Here is a 14,255-nt window from a genome sequence, read left to right as displayed (position 1 = left end):
CAGGATGAGGATTTGAACCTTAGCCTATGCTAATCTTACCTTAATCCCAAAGTACTTGCCAATGAACCCTAAAAATCATTTATGCATACCAAGATAAAAAAATTCATATTTTCATACTCTCTAATCGATTTTCATATGCTTCCACATGCTTTGACATGTATACTACTCCTCTTTCACATGCTTTCACAAGGTTTGATATGTATAATAATTGTTTTACCTAAGGTCCTTCACATGTCCAAGAGGACCCACTTGCAGTTTGCAGATAAGTTTGCCATGTGAGATAAATTTGTCTTGTGATAAGGTTTGTCTTGTAATAACCTCCTAGCCTTTATATAACGGAGGCTATGTAGTACTTAGAAGATTACCTAGCAGTCATTATAAATTTTTGGGATATATTATATATGAGTTCCTTCTAAATTTTTCTCAAGTTCTTTCTTTCTAAATGGATGGAAAAGCCGATCCTCCTATGAAAATGGAGTAAGTATACTCTAAGAAAGGTGGCTTGTTGTAGTGCGAACATTTTCTGAGTATAACAGCTAAAGCTAGTTGTAGTACAAAAAATTTTCAAGTTGAGTAGCTTGGCAAGCCATCCTTGGATGTTGAAGCCAGCCCATTGATAGGAAAACTTTTGCAACGATAAGCAAATTGTTTGCGTAACTTGATAAGCCATCCTTTGGATGTTGAAATCAGCCCATTGATAGGAAAAAATTTTGTAGTTAACTTACTTTGTTATTATATTTTCATAACCGTATAATGTTTCCAGCTTTTACATCGTTTGAGCTTTGGAGATATCAACATAATAAAATAAATAAACTTCTGATTAGAACAACAGAAGAACTGATTTGGCAAGTCTCAGAAAATTATGGTGATTCTAGAATGTGAGATCCTTCTGAAAACTAAAATAGATTATTTTCATTCCTTTTTAATCGGTTGTAGAGTAGAAGAACATGGCTTCAAGACAAGCAGCAAAGGAAGAAAGAACTGAGGCAGCTGCAAGGGAAGCAGCTGAGGAACTTCATGATGTGAACAAGGCGAGGACAGCACATGAGCAAGGTAGCATGATCCATGATGAAACTCAAGGAAATGAGCAGAGCACTGGCGTAATCGGAAGCATATTTAAGTCGGTTAAAGAGACGATCACAGGGAAAACTCATGACACAGCCGAGGCGACAATAGGAAGTAAGGATGTCGCAGCACAGAAGATTCATGGAGCTTCTGATACTGCTGGTCAAAAAGCTAGGGAGGCTGGAGAAAAAATGGGCGAGTATAAGGATTACACAGAAAAGAAGACAAAGGAGATGAAGGATTCTGCTGCAGGAAAGGCGACACAAGCGAAAGACGCTACAATGGAAAAAGCACGCGAATAAAAAGACTATGCGACAGAGAAAGATAAGGAGACAAAGGACTCCTTAATGGGACAAGCAACTGAACTTAAAAACAAAGCGGCAGATAAGGCAGAGGAGACTAAGGATTACACAATGAGAAGAACTGGTGAATACAAGGACTACGCTGCGGAGAAAGCTAAAGAAGCGAAAGAAGCTACCATGACAACAGCCAGTGACTATAAGGATTCAATGGCTGATAAAACAAAGCAAACGAAAGACGCAACAATGGAGAAAGCAGTGGAGTATAAGGACTATACAGCAGAGAAAGCTAAAGAAGGGAAGGATACCACCTTTGGAAAGATATCTGAGCTAAAAGATACAGCTGCTGATGCTGCCAGAAGAGCTTTGGGTTTCTTGACAGGGAAAAAAGAAGAGACTACGGATGCGGCACAGAGAGAAAGGAGGAACCAAAGGTGAGACCTTAATGATTTCTGCTACTTGCTTTATTCTCCTTTAGCCTTTAGTCGTATGTCTTAACTCTTCTAGAATTTGTGTTTCTGCATCGTTGTGTTTGTTCAGTAGTAGTATATGGTTGACGCGAGTTAAGGTCTGACTAAGTTGAGATACGGTAAAACCTGTCTACTGAAGTACGGACAAAGTCGATAGGCAGTATAACACACATGAGACTTGCAAAGGATGGAGCTCCTTATATTAATAAAATGTATAGTTGATAACCGGAACATGAGGGGCAAGTCTCCATACTTTCTGTGTGCATCGACCCTTTCCGTAACGGAAAGTGAGAAATGGACTCACATTCGAGTTTCCGAAAATATTGAGGAATACGTTTTTATTCTGCAGACATTTGTTGAAATGTTATGATGTCTGATCAGCTTTAGCACTTCAACCAATCTCTCTACCTCGCAGGAACTATATCAAGAAACAGAAGACAATGCACGGAAAATGATGCAAGAACTTAAGCTCAAAGAAGAAGGAATCCAGGATGAGACCAGACAGAGAGCAGAGGCAGATAAAGAAACAGCGGCTGCTAGGTGACACTATTTTCCTTTTTGTTTGATTAATATGTTTATGCAATGACACAAAGGCATGAGTGTGAAGTGTTTCTAAATTACACACACCTACGCTGGCACACACATACATATATAGATTTTTAGATTGTTTGCATTTATGCACGCTCTGTTTGAGCAAGCAAAACAGATTTAGCTGAACAACCTGCGCTAAAATCCTCCTCTAATTAGTTCTGTTGCTAGTCTTAAAATCACAGCTAACTCCATTTTCTTTCTGATGTTGAACAGGGGAAGTGCGGCGAAAAAGAATATCTATAGTGCAATGGGGAATCTAACAAGTTCCATCAAGGAGAAGTTGACTATGCCAAGTGACATAGTAGAGGAGACACGTGCAGCACATGAGTTAGGTGGACCGAAGAGGGTTAAGAGGACGGATATTGATGAGGGAAGTGATGTTGCTCGATCAGGTTTCGTCTTCACAACAGCAAAGGATGACACAAGTTCATAGATATATAGATGTGCCAATGTCAACTTGTACATTAATCGTAGCTCCTTTCTGTGGCTTATCCTATACAAAAATGAGGCATGTATAAGTGCTAATGTCTTTGTTAGTTCCAGTTCACTTCTATTGTTTATAAGCACTCAAGTGTAGAAGTATTATGTTAAGAAATGTTGGTTAAAGCAATGAATGATGTCCTATCCGAGGCATCAATTATTTGTTATTTCATATCTCGAATGAAAGGATGTTGTAAATACGAAATAAGCTTATGCTGACTGAAAGCTTGTGTTACCTCAGGCTCAACAAATAAATATAGTGAGAAGATTTTTCTTGTTATGAAAATAATTATATTGTGGATGTCCATTTATTATTCCGCTATAAATAATCTTTTTGAAAAAGATTATCCATTTAGTACTCTGTTGAAATTTATCTACAAGCAGCTGATGCAGGTAGGTTGCAAGCAGCTCAATGAAATGATTTGCAGCACCTTCTTATAAAAGAGACAGGTTGCAAGCAGCTCATGCAGACAGCTTACAAGCAGCTAAAGAAAAGCCTTGCACCTGCTTCCTGAAAAGCCTCGCAGCTGCTTCCTTTCTTCTATAAAAAAAGGAGTTTTCAGTTCATTATGTACATAAGTTTGAAGTTTGAATAATATATCAATCTCCCTCTATACTTGTCTTCGGTTTATTTACTTTACAATTTTTATTTTATAACACGTTATCAGCACGATACTCTGCCATCTCGAGCAAATACTTTGAAAGTATCACAGGTACGAACTTTCTTTTTCTAAATAATGTCAAATCTTTCTAAACTTGAATTTGTAGCCCTGGATATATCGGGCAAAAGCTACATGTCTTGGGTGCTTGATGCCGAAATTCATCTTTCAAGGACAAAAATCAGGCATCAAACCAAGACCGTGCCAAAACAATGATATTCCCACTCCATCACCTTGATGAGGGCCTGAAAATGGAATATCTTAGTGTTAAAGATCCAGCCATACTGTGGGATAATTTGAAAGATAGATATGACCACATGAAGATGGTCGTTCTTCCACAGGCACGTTATGATTGGACTCATCTAAGGCTACAAGATTTTAAATCTATCAGTAAGTATAATTCTGCTATGTTCAGAATTATTTCCCAATTAAAATTATATGGTGATAATATTACTGTTCATGATATGTTGGAGAAAATTTTCACCACTTTTCATGCCTCGAACATGCTCCTGCAGCAGCAATATCGAGAGATGGGATTCAAAAGGTATTCTGAACTTATCTCACACATCTTCTTGTAACCGAACAACATAATGGGCTATTAATGAAAATCCATGAAAGCCGACTTACTGGTTCTTGTTCATTCCCTGAAGTGAATGAGACGAACTTCCACCAAGCTAAGCGTGGAAGAGGATGTGGCCCCAGTCGTGGTCATGGCCGTGGTCGGGGAAGAAACACTAATCATGGTAATAATAATGCGCCAAAGAACCATCCTCACCACCAGCAGTGGAAAAGGAAGGAACAACAGCATGAAGCGGTGCAAGCAGCAAACGCAGAAAATGCATGATATAGATGTGGAGAAAAAGGGCACTGATCACGTACATGTCGTACGCCAAAGCACCTAGTTGAGCTGTATCAAGCCTCCCTGAAGAAGACTGAGAAAAATGCTGAAGCAAATTTTATTTCTGAAGATAATTTATACATCATGCATTTGGATGTAGCTGATTACTTTGCACTCCCGGAAGGAGAAACAAGTCATGTGATCGGTGATGAATCTGCAGAGATGTAAATATTTTAATTTTTGTTGTTTGTAGTAGATAGTATGGTTATGTAATAGTTGTACATAAATAAAAGTTATGCTTTGATAATAATGTTTACTATCATATTTATTTTGTTTATGTTATTTTGAAGAATATGGATAATCCTCAAATTATGTTTGGATCAAAGACCAATCATGAAGATATTTGTGTAATTGATAGTGTAATAACTCATGTCATATTCAAAGATCAGAAATACTTTTCTTATTTGCATAAGGAAAAAGCAAATGTTTCTACAATTTCTGGTAATATAAGTTTGATTGAAGGCTCCGGAAGAGCTATTGTATTTCTGTCTAAGGGAACAAAACTTATTATAGACAATGCATTATTCTCCTCCAAGTCCCGAAGAAACTTGTTGAGTTTTATGGATATCCGCCGAAATGGGTATCATATTGAGACGATAGATGAAATGAATATGGAATATCTTTGTATTACAAAGAATGTTTCTGGCCAGAAGTGCATTGTAGAAAAGTTACCAACTTTATCTCCTGACTTATACTATTCAAAGATTAGTATAGTTGAAGCACACTCTATCGTAAACCGGAAGTTTACTGATTCAAATACTTTTGTACTTTGGCATGGCCGTTTGGGCCATCCTGGATCAATAATGATGAGACGAATTACTGAAAATTCGAGTGGGCATCCATTAAAGAACCTGAAGATTCTTACAAATGATGAATTTTCTTGTGATGGTTGTTGTCAAGGCAAAATGATCACTAGACCATCACCAATGAAGGTTGGCATTGAGTCCCCTGCTTTTTTAGAGCGTATACATGGGATATATGTGGACTTATTTACCCACCAAGTGGGTTGTTCAGATATTTTATGGTCCTAATAAATGCATCTTCAAGATGGTCTCATGTGTGCCTACTATCATCTCGCAACTGGCGTTTGCAAAGTTATTAGCCCAAATAATTCGACTAAGGGCACAATTCCCAGATTATCCTATAAAGGCTATTCGCCTTGATAATGCTGGAGAATTCTCATCTCAAGCTTTTGATGATTACTGTCTATCAGTTGGGATAAAAGTTGAACATCATGTAGGTTATTATCATACTCAAAATGGCCTTGCAGAGTCATTTATTAAACACCTGCAGTTGATAGCAAGACCACTACTTATGAAAATAAAATTGCTCACTACTGTTTGGGGTCATGCTATCTTGCACGCAGCATCACTTATCCGTCTCAGACCGACATATTATAATAAATATTCTCCGTCACAATTAGTTTTTGGTCATGAACCAAATATTGCCCATCTACGAATTTTTGGATGTGTTGTATATGTGCCAGTAGCACCGCCACAACGCAGTAAGATGGGCCCGCAGAGAAGGTTAGGAATATATGTTGGGTTTGAATCACTCTTTATTATTCGCTATCTTGAACCATTGACGAAAAATTTATTTACTGCTCAATTTGCAGATTGTCGATTTGATGAAACAAATTTCCCACAATTAGGGGGAGAGAAAAAGGAAATCAAAAGAGAAATTGTGTGAAAAGTTTTATCATTATCTCACTTTGATCCACGTACCCCTATATGTAATCAGGAGGTCCAGAAGATCATCCATTTACAGAATATAGCAAATCAAATGGCAGACGCATTTACTGATTTGAAAAGGATAACTAAGTCACATATCCCTGCAGAGAATGTGCCTATCCGAATTGATGTCCCAGCAGGACCATCTACTAGCATGAGAGCTAGTGAACCTAAAGCACGCCTGAAGCGTGGTAGGCCTTTGGGTTCTAAGGATCGAAATCCTAGAAAAAGAAAATCGACAAATGATCAAAATGATATTATTAAGGGATCTCCTGAAGAGACCCAAGATCTGATTAGTTCGGAAATTCCTGAAGAAATCAATGAACCCGAGACTCAAGTGAGTGAGGAACTTTTAATAAGTTCTACTGGTGATGGGATTAATTTAAATCGATCTGAAATAGTGGTGGATAATATTTTTGCATATAATGTTGCACTTAACATTATGCAAGATAATGAGAATCTTGAACCCCGATCTGTCAAAGAATGTCGACAAAGATCTGATTGGCCAAAATGGCAAGAGTCAATTCAATCGGAATTGAAGTCAGTTGCTAAAAGAGAGGTCTTTGGACCAGTAGTCCAAACACCTGCTGGTATAAAGCTAGTTGGTCATAAATGGGTTTTTGTGCAAAAAAAGAATGATAAAAATAAAGTTAAAAAATACAAGGCTCGCCTTGTTGCACAAGGATTCTCACGACGACCTGGAGTCGATTATGAAGAAACATATTCACCTGTTATGGATGCCATAACATTTCGATATCTCATCAGTTTAGCCTTACGTGAAAGGCTTGAAATACATCTAATAGATGTGGTTACAGCTTATCTATACGGGTCACTTGATAATGAAATTTACATGAAAATCCCTGAAGGACTTAAAATGCCTGAAGCATATTCAAAATCTCGAAAAATGTACTCAATCAGATTACAAAGATCTTTGTACGGTTTAAAGCAATCTGGGCGCATGTGGTATAATCGCCTCAGTGAATATTTGCTAAAAGAGGGTTACATAAATGATGTTATTTGTCCATGTATTTTTATAAAGAAAATGGCTTCATAATTTGTTATACTTGCTGTTTATGTTGATGACATAAATCTTGTTGGAACTCCAGAAGAGCTCCAAAAGGCAATTGAATATCTTAAGAAAGAATTTGAGATGAAAGATCTTGGAAAGACAAAACTGTCTTGGTCTGCAAATTGAACATCTAGCAGATGGGATCTTTATCCATCAATCTGTCTATACAGAAAGGGTCTTAAAACGTTTTTACATGGACAAAGCGCACCCATTGAGTACACCAATGGTTGTTCGATCACTTGAAATGAATAAAGATTTGTTCCGACCTCCAGAAGAGGATGAGGAACTCCTTGGTCCTGAAGTACCCTATTTCAGTGCAATTGGTGCACTAATATATCTTGCTAATGCTACAAGGCCTGACATAGCATTTTCTGTTAATTTACTAGCAAGATATAGTTCTTCTCCTACACGAAGACATTGGAACGGAATTAAGCATATATTGCGATATTTAAAGGGAACTCTTGATATGGGTTTGTTTTATGCTAACAAAGATAGTGCAGATCTTGTTGGTTATGCAGATGCAGGTTATTTATCTGATCCCCATAAAGCTAGATCTCAAACCGGGTACGTGTTTACATGTGGAGGTACTATCATATCATGGCGCTCCACAAAGCAATCTATTGTTGATACTTCTTCAAATCATGCTGAAATAATAGTTATTCATGAAGCAAGTAGGGAATGTGTATGGTTGAGATCAATAATTCATTTTATTCGAGAAAAATGTGGTTTGGAATGTGAGATAAGACCCACAATTTTATACGAAGACAATGTTGCATGCATACCCCAATTGAAGGGAGGATTTATAAAAGGAGATAGAACGAAGCACATTTCACCAAAATTATTCTACACACACGATCTTCAGAAAAATGGTGACATTGATGTGCAACAAATCCGTTCAAATGACAATCCGGCAGATTTATTCACTAAATCTTTGCCAACTTCAACTTTTGAGAAGATGGTATACAATATTGGAATGCGGAGACTCAAATATTTGAAACAAGGTTTTCATTAGGGAGAGTAAAATACGCGATGTACTCTTTTTTTTCCTTAATAAGGTTTTTCCCCACAGGGTTTTCCTTATATGGTTTTTAATGAGGCAGCTAGAAATGCGTTATTACTAAATATGTGTACTCTTTTTCCTTCACTAGGATTTTTCCCACTGGGTTTTTCCTAGTAAGGTTTTAACGAGGCACAATACCTTTTAATGAACATCCAATGGGGAGTGTTATGAAAATAATTATATTGTGGATGTCCATTTATTACTCCGCTATAGATAATTTTCCTGAAAAAGATTATCCATTTAGTACTATGTTGAAGTTTATCTACAAGCAGCTGATGCAAGCAGGTTGCAAGCAGCTCAATGAAATGATTTGCAGCAGCTTTTTATTAAACATGCAGGTTGCAAGCAGCTCATGCAGACAGCTTACAAGCAGCTAAAGAAAAGTCTTGCAGCTGCTTCCTGAAAAGCCTCGCAGCTGCTTCCTTTCTTCTATAAATAGAGGAGTTTTCAATTTATTATATACATAAGTTTGAAGTTTGAATAATATATCAATCTCTCTCTATACTTGTCTTCGGTTTATTTATTTTACAATTTTTATTTTATAACATTTCTCCCTTTATTGGTTTGATTAATTCGTATAGTTTTGCAGAATATTAGCCGTCCATTAGTCTATAAGGCCACTTTGCCTACATTCCGCACTCCGCCCTTTTTTGATAAATCATTCTTTTGTTTATAAAGACATAAAATAGAATAAGCTACATATTCATCACTGAATTGGTAGTTTGCTTTGCCTTTTAGTGCAAAAGTGTGTCAGTTTTCTTTAGTTTATAAAGATGTAGCATGCATTTAACATTACGAGTTCCCTTGTTTCAGTAAGATATCGCAAGGAAAAAACCCTTTTCAACTTTTCTACGACGTGCGTAAACTAACGCTTCATAATTGAGTCATATACGAGTCACGAAAAGGTCGTTACATTGAGCAGAAAGTGAAGCATTCTGTAGTCTTTCCCTTTTTTTGACATGAACAGCATAGCTATGCAACCAAAAGAAATACAGTTGAAAGTGTTAACAGATTCCATCATGTAGCAACAGATATTAACAAGCCTGGTAAACTAAAACTGGATGATGGACTTATGCTTATGCATATGCACAACTCTCTTAGCAGCATAGGACAGTACTGTACAGAACATCAATGTGAAATACTTACTTACAAGAAGAGAAGTGGCACAAAATAATCAGATTAACTTCCACCGAATGATTGAGAAATATGATCTTCATCTTCACAACCTGTACACCATAGAAGAAACAGTGGACAAAGTAAGTTGAATATTAAACAGATTAAAAATAAGATCATTTGTGAGCCTAGACAATCTACTAAAATATAGGAATTTGCAACAAAATACCTTTATTTTTCGACTTGTCTGCTTACACCCTCAATCTTAAATGATCTTTGACTAAATTATCAGCTTATCTTTTGTCATTTTAAAATGAGAAAAGTTGCAACTTTTGATGTTTTTAGTATGTATTTTGAAAAATGAAATCAATCTCACTGTACTTTAACTCAATAGACGATGTAGGACTATGAATTTGCGAGAGGGACTAGTTTCTTCCATGAGATTTTCACTGAAGTCTTGTTTCTTTTGGGGGGAAATAAAACCAGGCATTAAACTAACCCTCTAATTAGTCAAGGGCAGTGATAGAAGTGCTTGGTGAAAACATTTTAGGTACCTCGAATTCTGCAGGCACGAACTATAAGATCATCAACTCCCAGGTTCCGTTGCTCTTCCTGAATTTGCTCGGCAGAAGTCACAACAGAACGCTCGCAGTTCTCTATCTCAATCGACTGCAATGTGAGACTGTCCGCGAAATCCAGAGGTATCTCTTGTAAATGATAGCAATCTCTTAGCACCAGATGCTCGAGGAGAGGAAAATGGTCACTAGTTGCCTTCCAGTAATTGGGATCTGAGCAATGTAAAAGCAAGAATTTTAGTTGATGAAACCCATTCTCAGATGGTTCCCACTCTTCACCTATGCAAGCACTGCTCCTCAATTTTAGCACCTCAAGATTAGGTAGCATACCAACAATGTCCATATTCTTCCAAGGCATGTACGTAAAGATAAATGTCAACTTCTTAAGGTTCTGTGGAAAGTTGCCTGGAGGAGGAAGGCACAAATTCAAGTGGTTAATATTTGTTTGAATGTGAAAACCCAGTGACTCAAGTTTACCTAGACTAGCAAGGTCATTGAAGCAATCTGGCATTTCACTCTCTCCATATTGAACCATGTGTCCTAGAATCATTAACTTCTTAACATTGGGAATCCTTTTGAACACTTCCTTTGTACAATTTAAAGGATTCAACCCAGAAAATGTCTGCAAATTTTCCAGCACCAAGCACTTCTCTTGTGAAGGTTGGGTTAAGCAATTCAAGCTAAACTTTAGATGCCTTAATTGTTCCATCCTCCATATTTCTTCTGCAAAATATATACAACCACAGACCCGGTAATCAAATACAAATGTTTCAAGATTCCAAAGGCTCATATCCAGGGGAGAATCCAAAGATCCGGCAAAGGTAAAAGCCAGGTATCTCAAGTGAAACAAACAAAGGATATCCTTAGGGAAATTGCCTCTCAATGTGTCAGTAGCTATATCTAATACTCTCAATAGCTTGAAACATGAGTACTCTAGTTTGATATCCGGAATGTAGTAAGGCTTACCCAAAAATAAAATTGAACGGGCTTTGTTGTAAGTATCATGATCAAAATATAACTTATAGTTGTCACAACTTAAGATACTTATCCGTCTATGAAATTTTGGATGAAAGAGGACGGGCTTTGCATGAAGATCATCATCTTTCTTTTGAATGACACGCAGAAAGTTTTCTCTCTGAGCTTCTCTCAAGCAAAATCCATGTAAAAGATCATGCATTTTGCATGTCTTTATTTTTCCATTGCGAGTACTCCCCTTATCGGCGAAAACTAAACTTCTATCTATAAGATCTTCTAAACACTTCTTAGCCACTTCTTCCAAGTTCTTATCCTTTTCTACCTCAAGAAACCCCTCTGCAACCCATAGCTTGACAAGTCTCTTGACATTAATCTCAGTGTCTTCCTGAAAAACTCCAAAATACAGAAAACAGGCTTTTATGTGATGAGGCAAGTGGCGGTAACTAAGATCAATAAGTCTTGAGCACTGTTTGTCAGGACATTCATATAAAAGTGAGTTCACATCTTCAGCAACATTTCCCCATTCAACTAATGAATGGATTTTGGAGAGAAGTCCAGCAACTATGATGATTGTTAGCGGTAATCCTCGACATTTTTTAACAACCTCTTTCCCTATCTTCTCAAATTCAGAGGAAAGACCTTTTTTAGTGAAAACCTTTGAGTGGAAGAGGTTCCAACTTTCATCGAAACTTAAAAGACGCATGCGATGAAAGGGAGGTTCATTCATGCTAGCATATTCAGCTACCTCTGTATTACGAGTGGTCAGTAATATTCGGCTTCCATTGCCATCATCTGGGAAACATAGCTTCATATCATCCCATGCTTCAGTGCTCCATATATCATCAATGAAAATCAAATACCTCCTCCCTTTTAAACCCTTTCGTAGCCGATCTGCTAATTGTCCATCACTTTCGTTACAAATTTCTCGAGGAATTGACGTGATAGAATTAAGAAGGCCTAGAAGTAACCTTCTAACATAAAATTCTTGTGAAACAGTAACCATTGGACGAGTGTCAAAGCGAGAAACGATTACTGGATCATAATAAATTCTTGTAGCAAATGTTGTCTTACCAATGCCCCCCATCCCAACAATAGAGACAACTTTTAGTTCACGTGAGCCCCTAGTAAGATGATCTAACATCAGGTCTAATTCATTGTTGTGGCCAACCATAACATTTTCTGGCTGCGAAGAAAGTTTTGATGAATCGGGACTAAAACCTTCATTTGCTGGAAGAGCTTTGACATGGTTTTCATAGCTAGTCTTGATCTTCATCCAGTCATTCATGGTGGAATCAATGTGTCCTTTTATCTGATTCAAGCTTCCAAGAATTCCACTCTCCATTGCTAACTCGACTTTATCTTCTAGTGCATATGCCATCTGTGTGGTTTGTGCTTCCAACCTTTTAATCATCTCAAGATCACTTCTTTTCACAGAATCCTCCAGAATGGCCCTCAAGGAACCAAGAGTTTCATATAGAAATTTCATTTCTTCCCCTTTCTCAGGATCTGGGTTTTGTTGCAGAATTTTTCCAACAGTTCCCATAAGAGAAGTCAAAGCAGCATAAGCCATTCTCCGTCTCTTTGTGTGTCTGCAATCGCAACAAAACTACAAAGGATCTGCACATAATAAATGACTTGAAAGCTAAATGCTGGAAAAGGAAGAAAGTCAGAATCCCGCAGAAAGATCGACTTTGATTAAAGTATGTGGCTCATCAGTGCATCAAACTTCGTTAATTTGTGAAATGATTGCTAGACCAGAAGAAACTTTAAATATAAATCGAAACTTAAAGCGAATCTATCAAATGGAAGATCTCTTTTACACAGATAACTTATCAGCACTTATTTTAAACTGATGCAACAACATTGCAATGCCCGAACTTCTTAGTGATATCAACAAACCTGAAGCCAATTGCTAGACCAGTCAAACACAAAAACAGAAAAAACAAAAGGAAAATGAAAGAATCAAATGAAATCCTGATATCTTTAAGCTTAAAACTAAGCCCAAAAGTCCGCATGAAAAAGGAATAGAGGTAGAACTATAAGCATTTTCGGATCAAGGTACAGCTCTAACACTCTGGCTAACATGGTAGTATAACAAGACCTCTCTAGTCTTGTCCTTGATATATAGTGAATATAACAGCTAAATATTCTACCACAGTGATCTTTTGTAATGGTGGTGTCCGAACCAGCTTCGTGCACAGGCATCAGCTAACTCTAACCACCAATACTTATACAAATGGAAATAAATCACCTAACACTTATTTTTTTGACTCGGTTGGATTTTAAACCTTGGTCTCCCAATGGTCCATTCTAAATTCATTGACCATTATCTGCTTTAACACAAAATCAACAATTCTGCTGCAACACACCTAACAAACTAAAAGCCCAAGCAGAAACAATATTTTGCTTTAACTCATCCAAGAATCTGTTCTGTAACAAATGTCACTCACAAATCAACCAGGCGAAACAACACGAAAAGGAAAGAAAAATAAAAGAAGTTATTAATCAGCTAACACGAAAATGGTAAAGAAGTGGAATCAAGCAACTAATCATGAAGTTACTGCTTACCAATTGGCTATGAAGTTACTCACAAGTCTGAGTCTTTTTCCCCCTCAGCTACAAATTCACACAATGTCTAAGCAGCAACCAATTACGGATGCAGCAACGTAACGCCTCTTATTTACTGCTACAACTACACCAAGCTCATAACTCCCTGATTGGAGAAAATGTGGAAAATATTTTATTTAACCAACAAGAAAACTTTCAGTCTTAAGCACAACTCTCTGTTTTTCTTTCTCTGTGGTATTTTACCAAACTGAGAGTCATGTATGAAAATAGCACCACCCTTAGGAATACAGAGATGTTCCTCACAGGAAATTAACAAATGAGCATAAGCTTACAGTACTGGCTAGAAACTCAGAAAGTCAAGGTTTCATCCCCAAACGAGCGCTTGGGCCGCTGTGCATTTAAGGCAAAAAAAGAAAGAGAACAACTTGCAGTACTTGGTAGATACAGGTTGCCCCAAATTAACACGAAAAAACTGGGTGGCTTATAGCCTGTTCGGCCAACACGTAGAAATAAGCTTATTTTGATAAGTTTTTACTCAAAATCAATTTGTGTTTGACTAATCGCTACGAAAAGCATTTTCGAGCAATAATTTATATTTGACCAAACTTTTCAGAAAGTTTTTTTAAGTATCAAATTACAAATAAGGACATGAATAGATTTACTTAATAATTAATATTATAAGTAAATAAATAATCTCAAAAAT

At 37.1% G+C, this 14,255-nt stretch overlaps 3 protein-coding genes across 6 annotated transcripts; 2 read left to right on the top strand and 1 right to left on the bottom strand.

Moving 5' to 3' along the window:
- The first annotated feature begins 947 nt into the window (after positions 1-947).
- LOC107777086 (embryonic protein DC-8-like) lies at positions 948-1,367 on the top strand. The gene has a single exon (XM_075251170.1). The coding sequence runs from the start codon at positions 948-950 to the stop codon at positions 1,365-1,367; it is 420 nt and encodes a 139-aa protein (XP_075107271.1).
- A 45-nt stretch (positions 1,368-1,412) lies between these two features.
- On the top strand, positions 1,413-1,826 carry LOC142180219 (uncharacterized). Its single transcript, XM_075251171.1, has one exon. The coding sequence runs from the start codon at positions 1,413-1,415 to the stop codon at positions 1,800-1,802; it is 390 nt and encodes a 129-aa protein (XP_075107272.1). The 3' UTR covers positions 1,803-1,826.
- A 7,409-nt stretch (positions 1,827-9,235) lies between these two features.
- LOC107791176 (putative late blight resistance protein homolog R1B-16) lies at positions 9,236-14,019 on the bottom strand. Of its 4 annotated transcripts, none has more exons than XM_016613191.2 (3): positions 13,553-14,019; positions 9,989-12,601; positions 9,236-9,547 (listed from the first exon to the last, which is right to left on the bottom strand). In XM_016613191.2, exons 2-3 carry the CDS (start codon positions 12,552-12,554, stop codon positions 9,501-9,503), a joined length of 2,613 nt encoding a protein of 870 aa, XP_016468677.1. In that variant the 5' UTR covers positions 12,555-12,601; positions 13,553-14,019; the 3' UTR covers positions 9,236-9,500. The 4 variants fall into 4 exon arrangements, with proteins under 4 accessions (XP_016468677.1, XP_016468678.1, XP_016468679.1 ...); XM_016613192.2 differs by having other exon boundaries at positions 9,989-12,590; XM_016613193.2 differs by having other exon boundaries at positions 9,989-12,573.
- Between the last annotated feature and the right edge of the window lie 236 nt (positions 14,020-14,255).

The sequence above is a fragment of the Nicotiana tabacum genome, chromosome 4 (assembly GCF_000715075.1).
Source record: "Nicotiana tabacum cultivar K326 chromosome 4, ASM71507v2, whole genome shotgun sequence".
NCBI classification, from domain to species: domain Eukaryota; kingdom Viridiplantae; phylum Streptophyta; class Magnoliopsida; order Solanales; family Solanaceae; genus Nicotiana; species Nicotiana tabacum.
Note: the sequence above shows the minus strand (reverse complement) of the source record. Positions and strands in the feature narration are given on the sequence as shown.

What these genes read in the sequence shown, in the direction of transcription:
- LOC107777086 (XM_075251170.1), top strand. Translation starts at nt 948, where the DNA reads ATGGCTTCAAGACAAGCAGCAAAGGAAGAAAGAACTGAGGCAGCTGCA.
- LOC142180219 (XM_075251171.1), top strand. Translation starts at nt 1,413, where the DNA reads ATGGGACAAGCAACTGAACTTAAAAACAAAGCGGCAGATAAGGCAGAG.
- LOC107791176 (XM_016613191.2), bottom strand. Translation starts at nt 12,554, where the DNA reads ATGGCTTATGCTGCTTTGACTTCTCTTATGGGAACTGTTGGAAAAATT. An exon ending in TCGTGCCTGCAGAATTCGAG is followed by an intron (nt 9,548 to 9,988) that starts GTACCTAAAATG and finishes TATGGTGTACAG; the next exon opens with GTTGTGAAGATGAAGATCAT.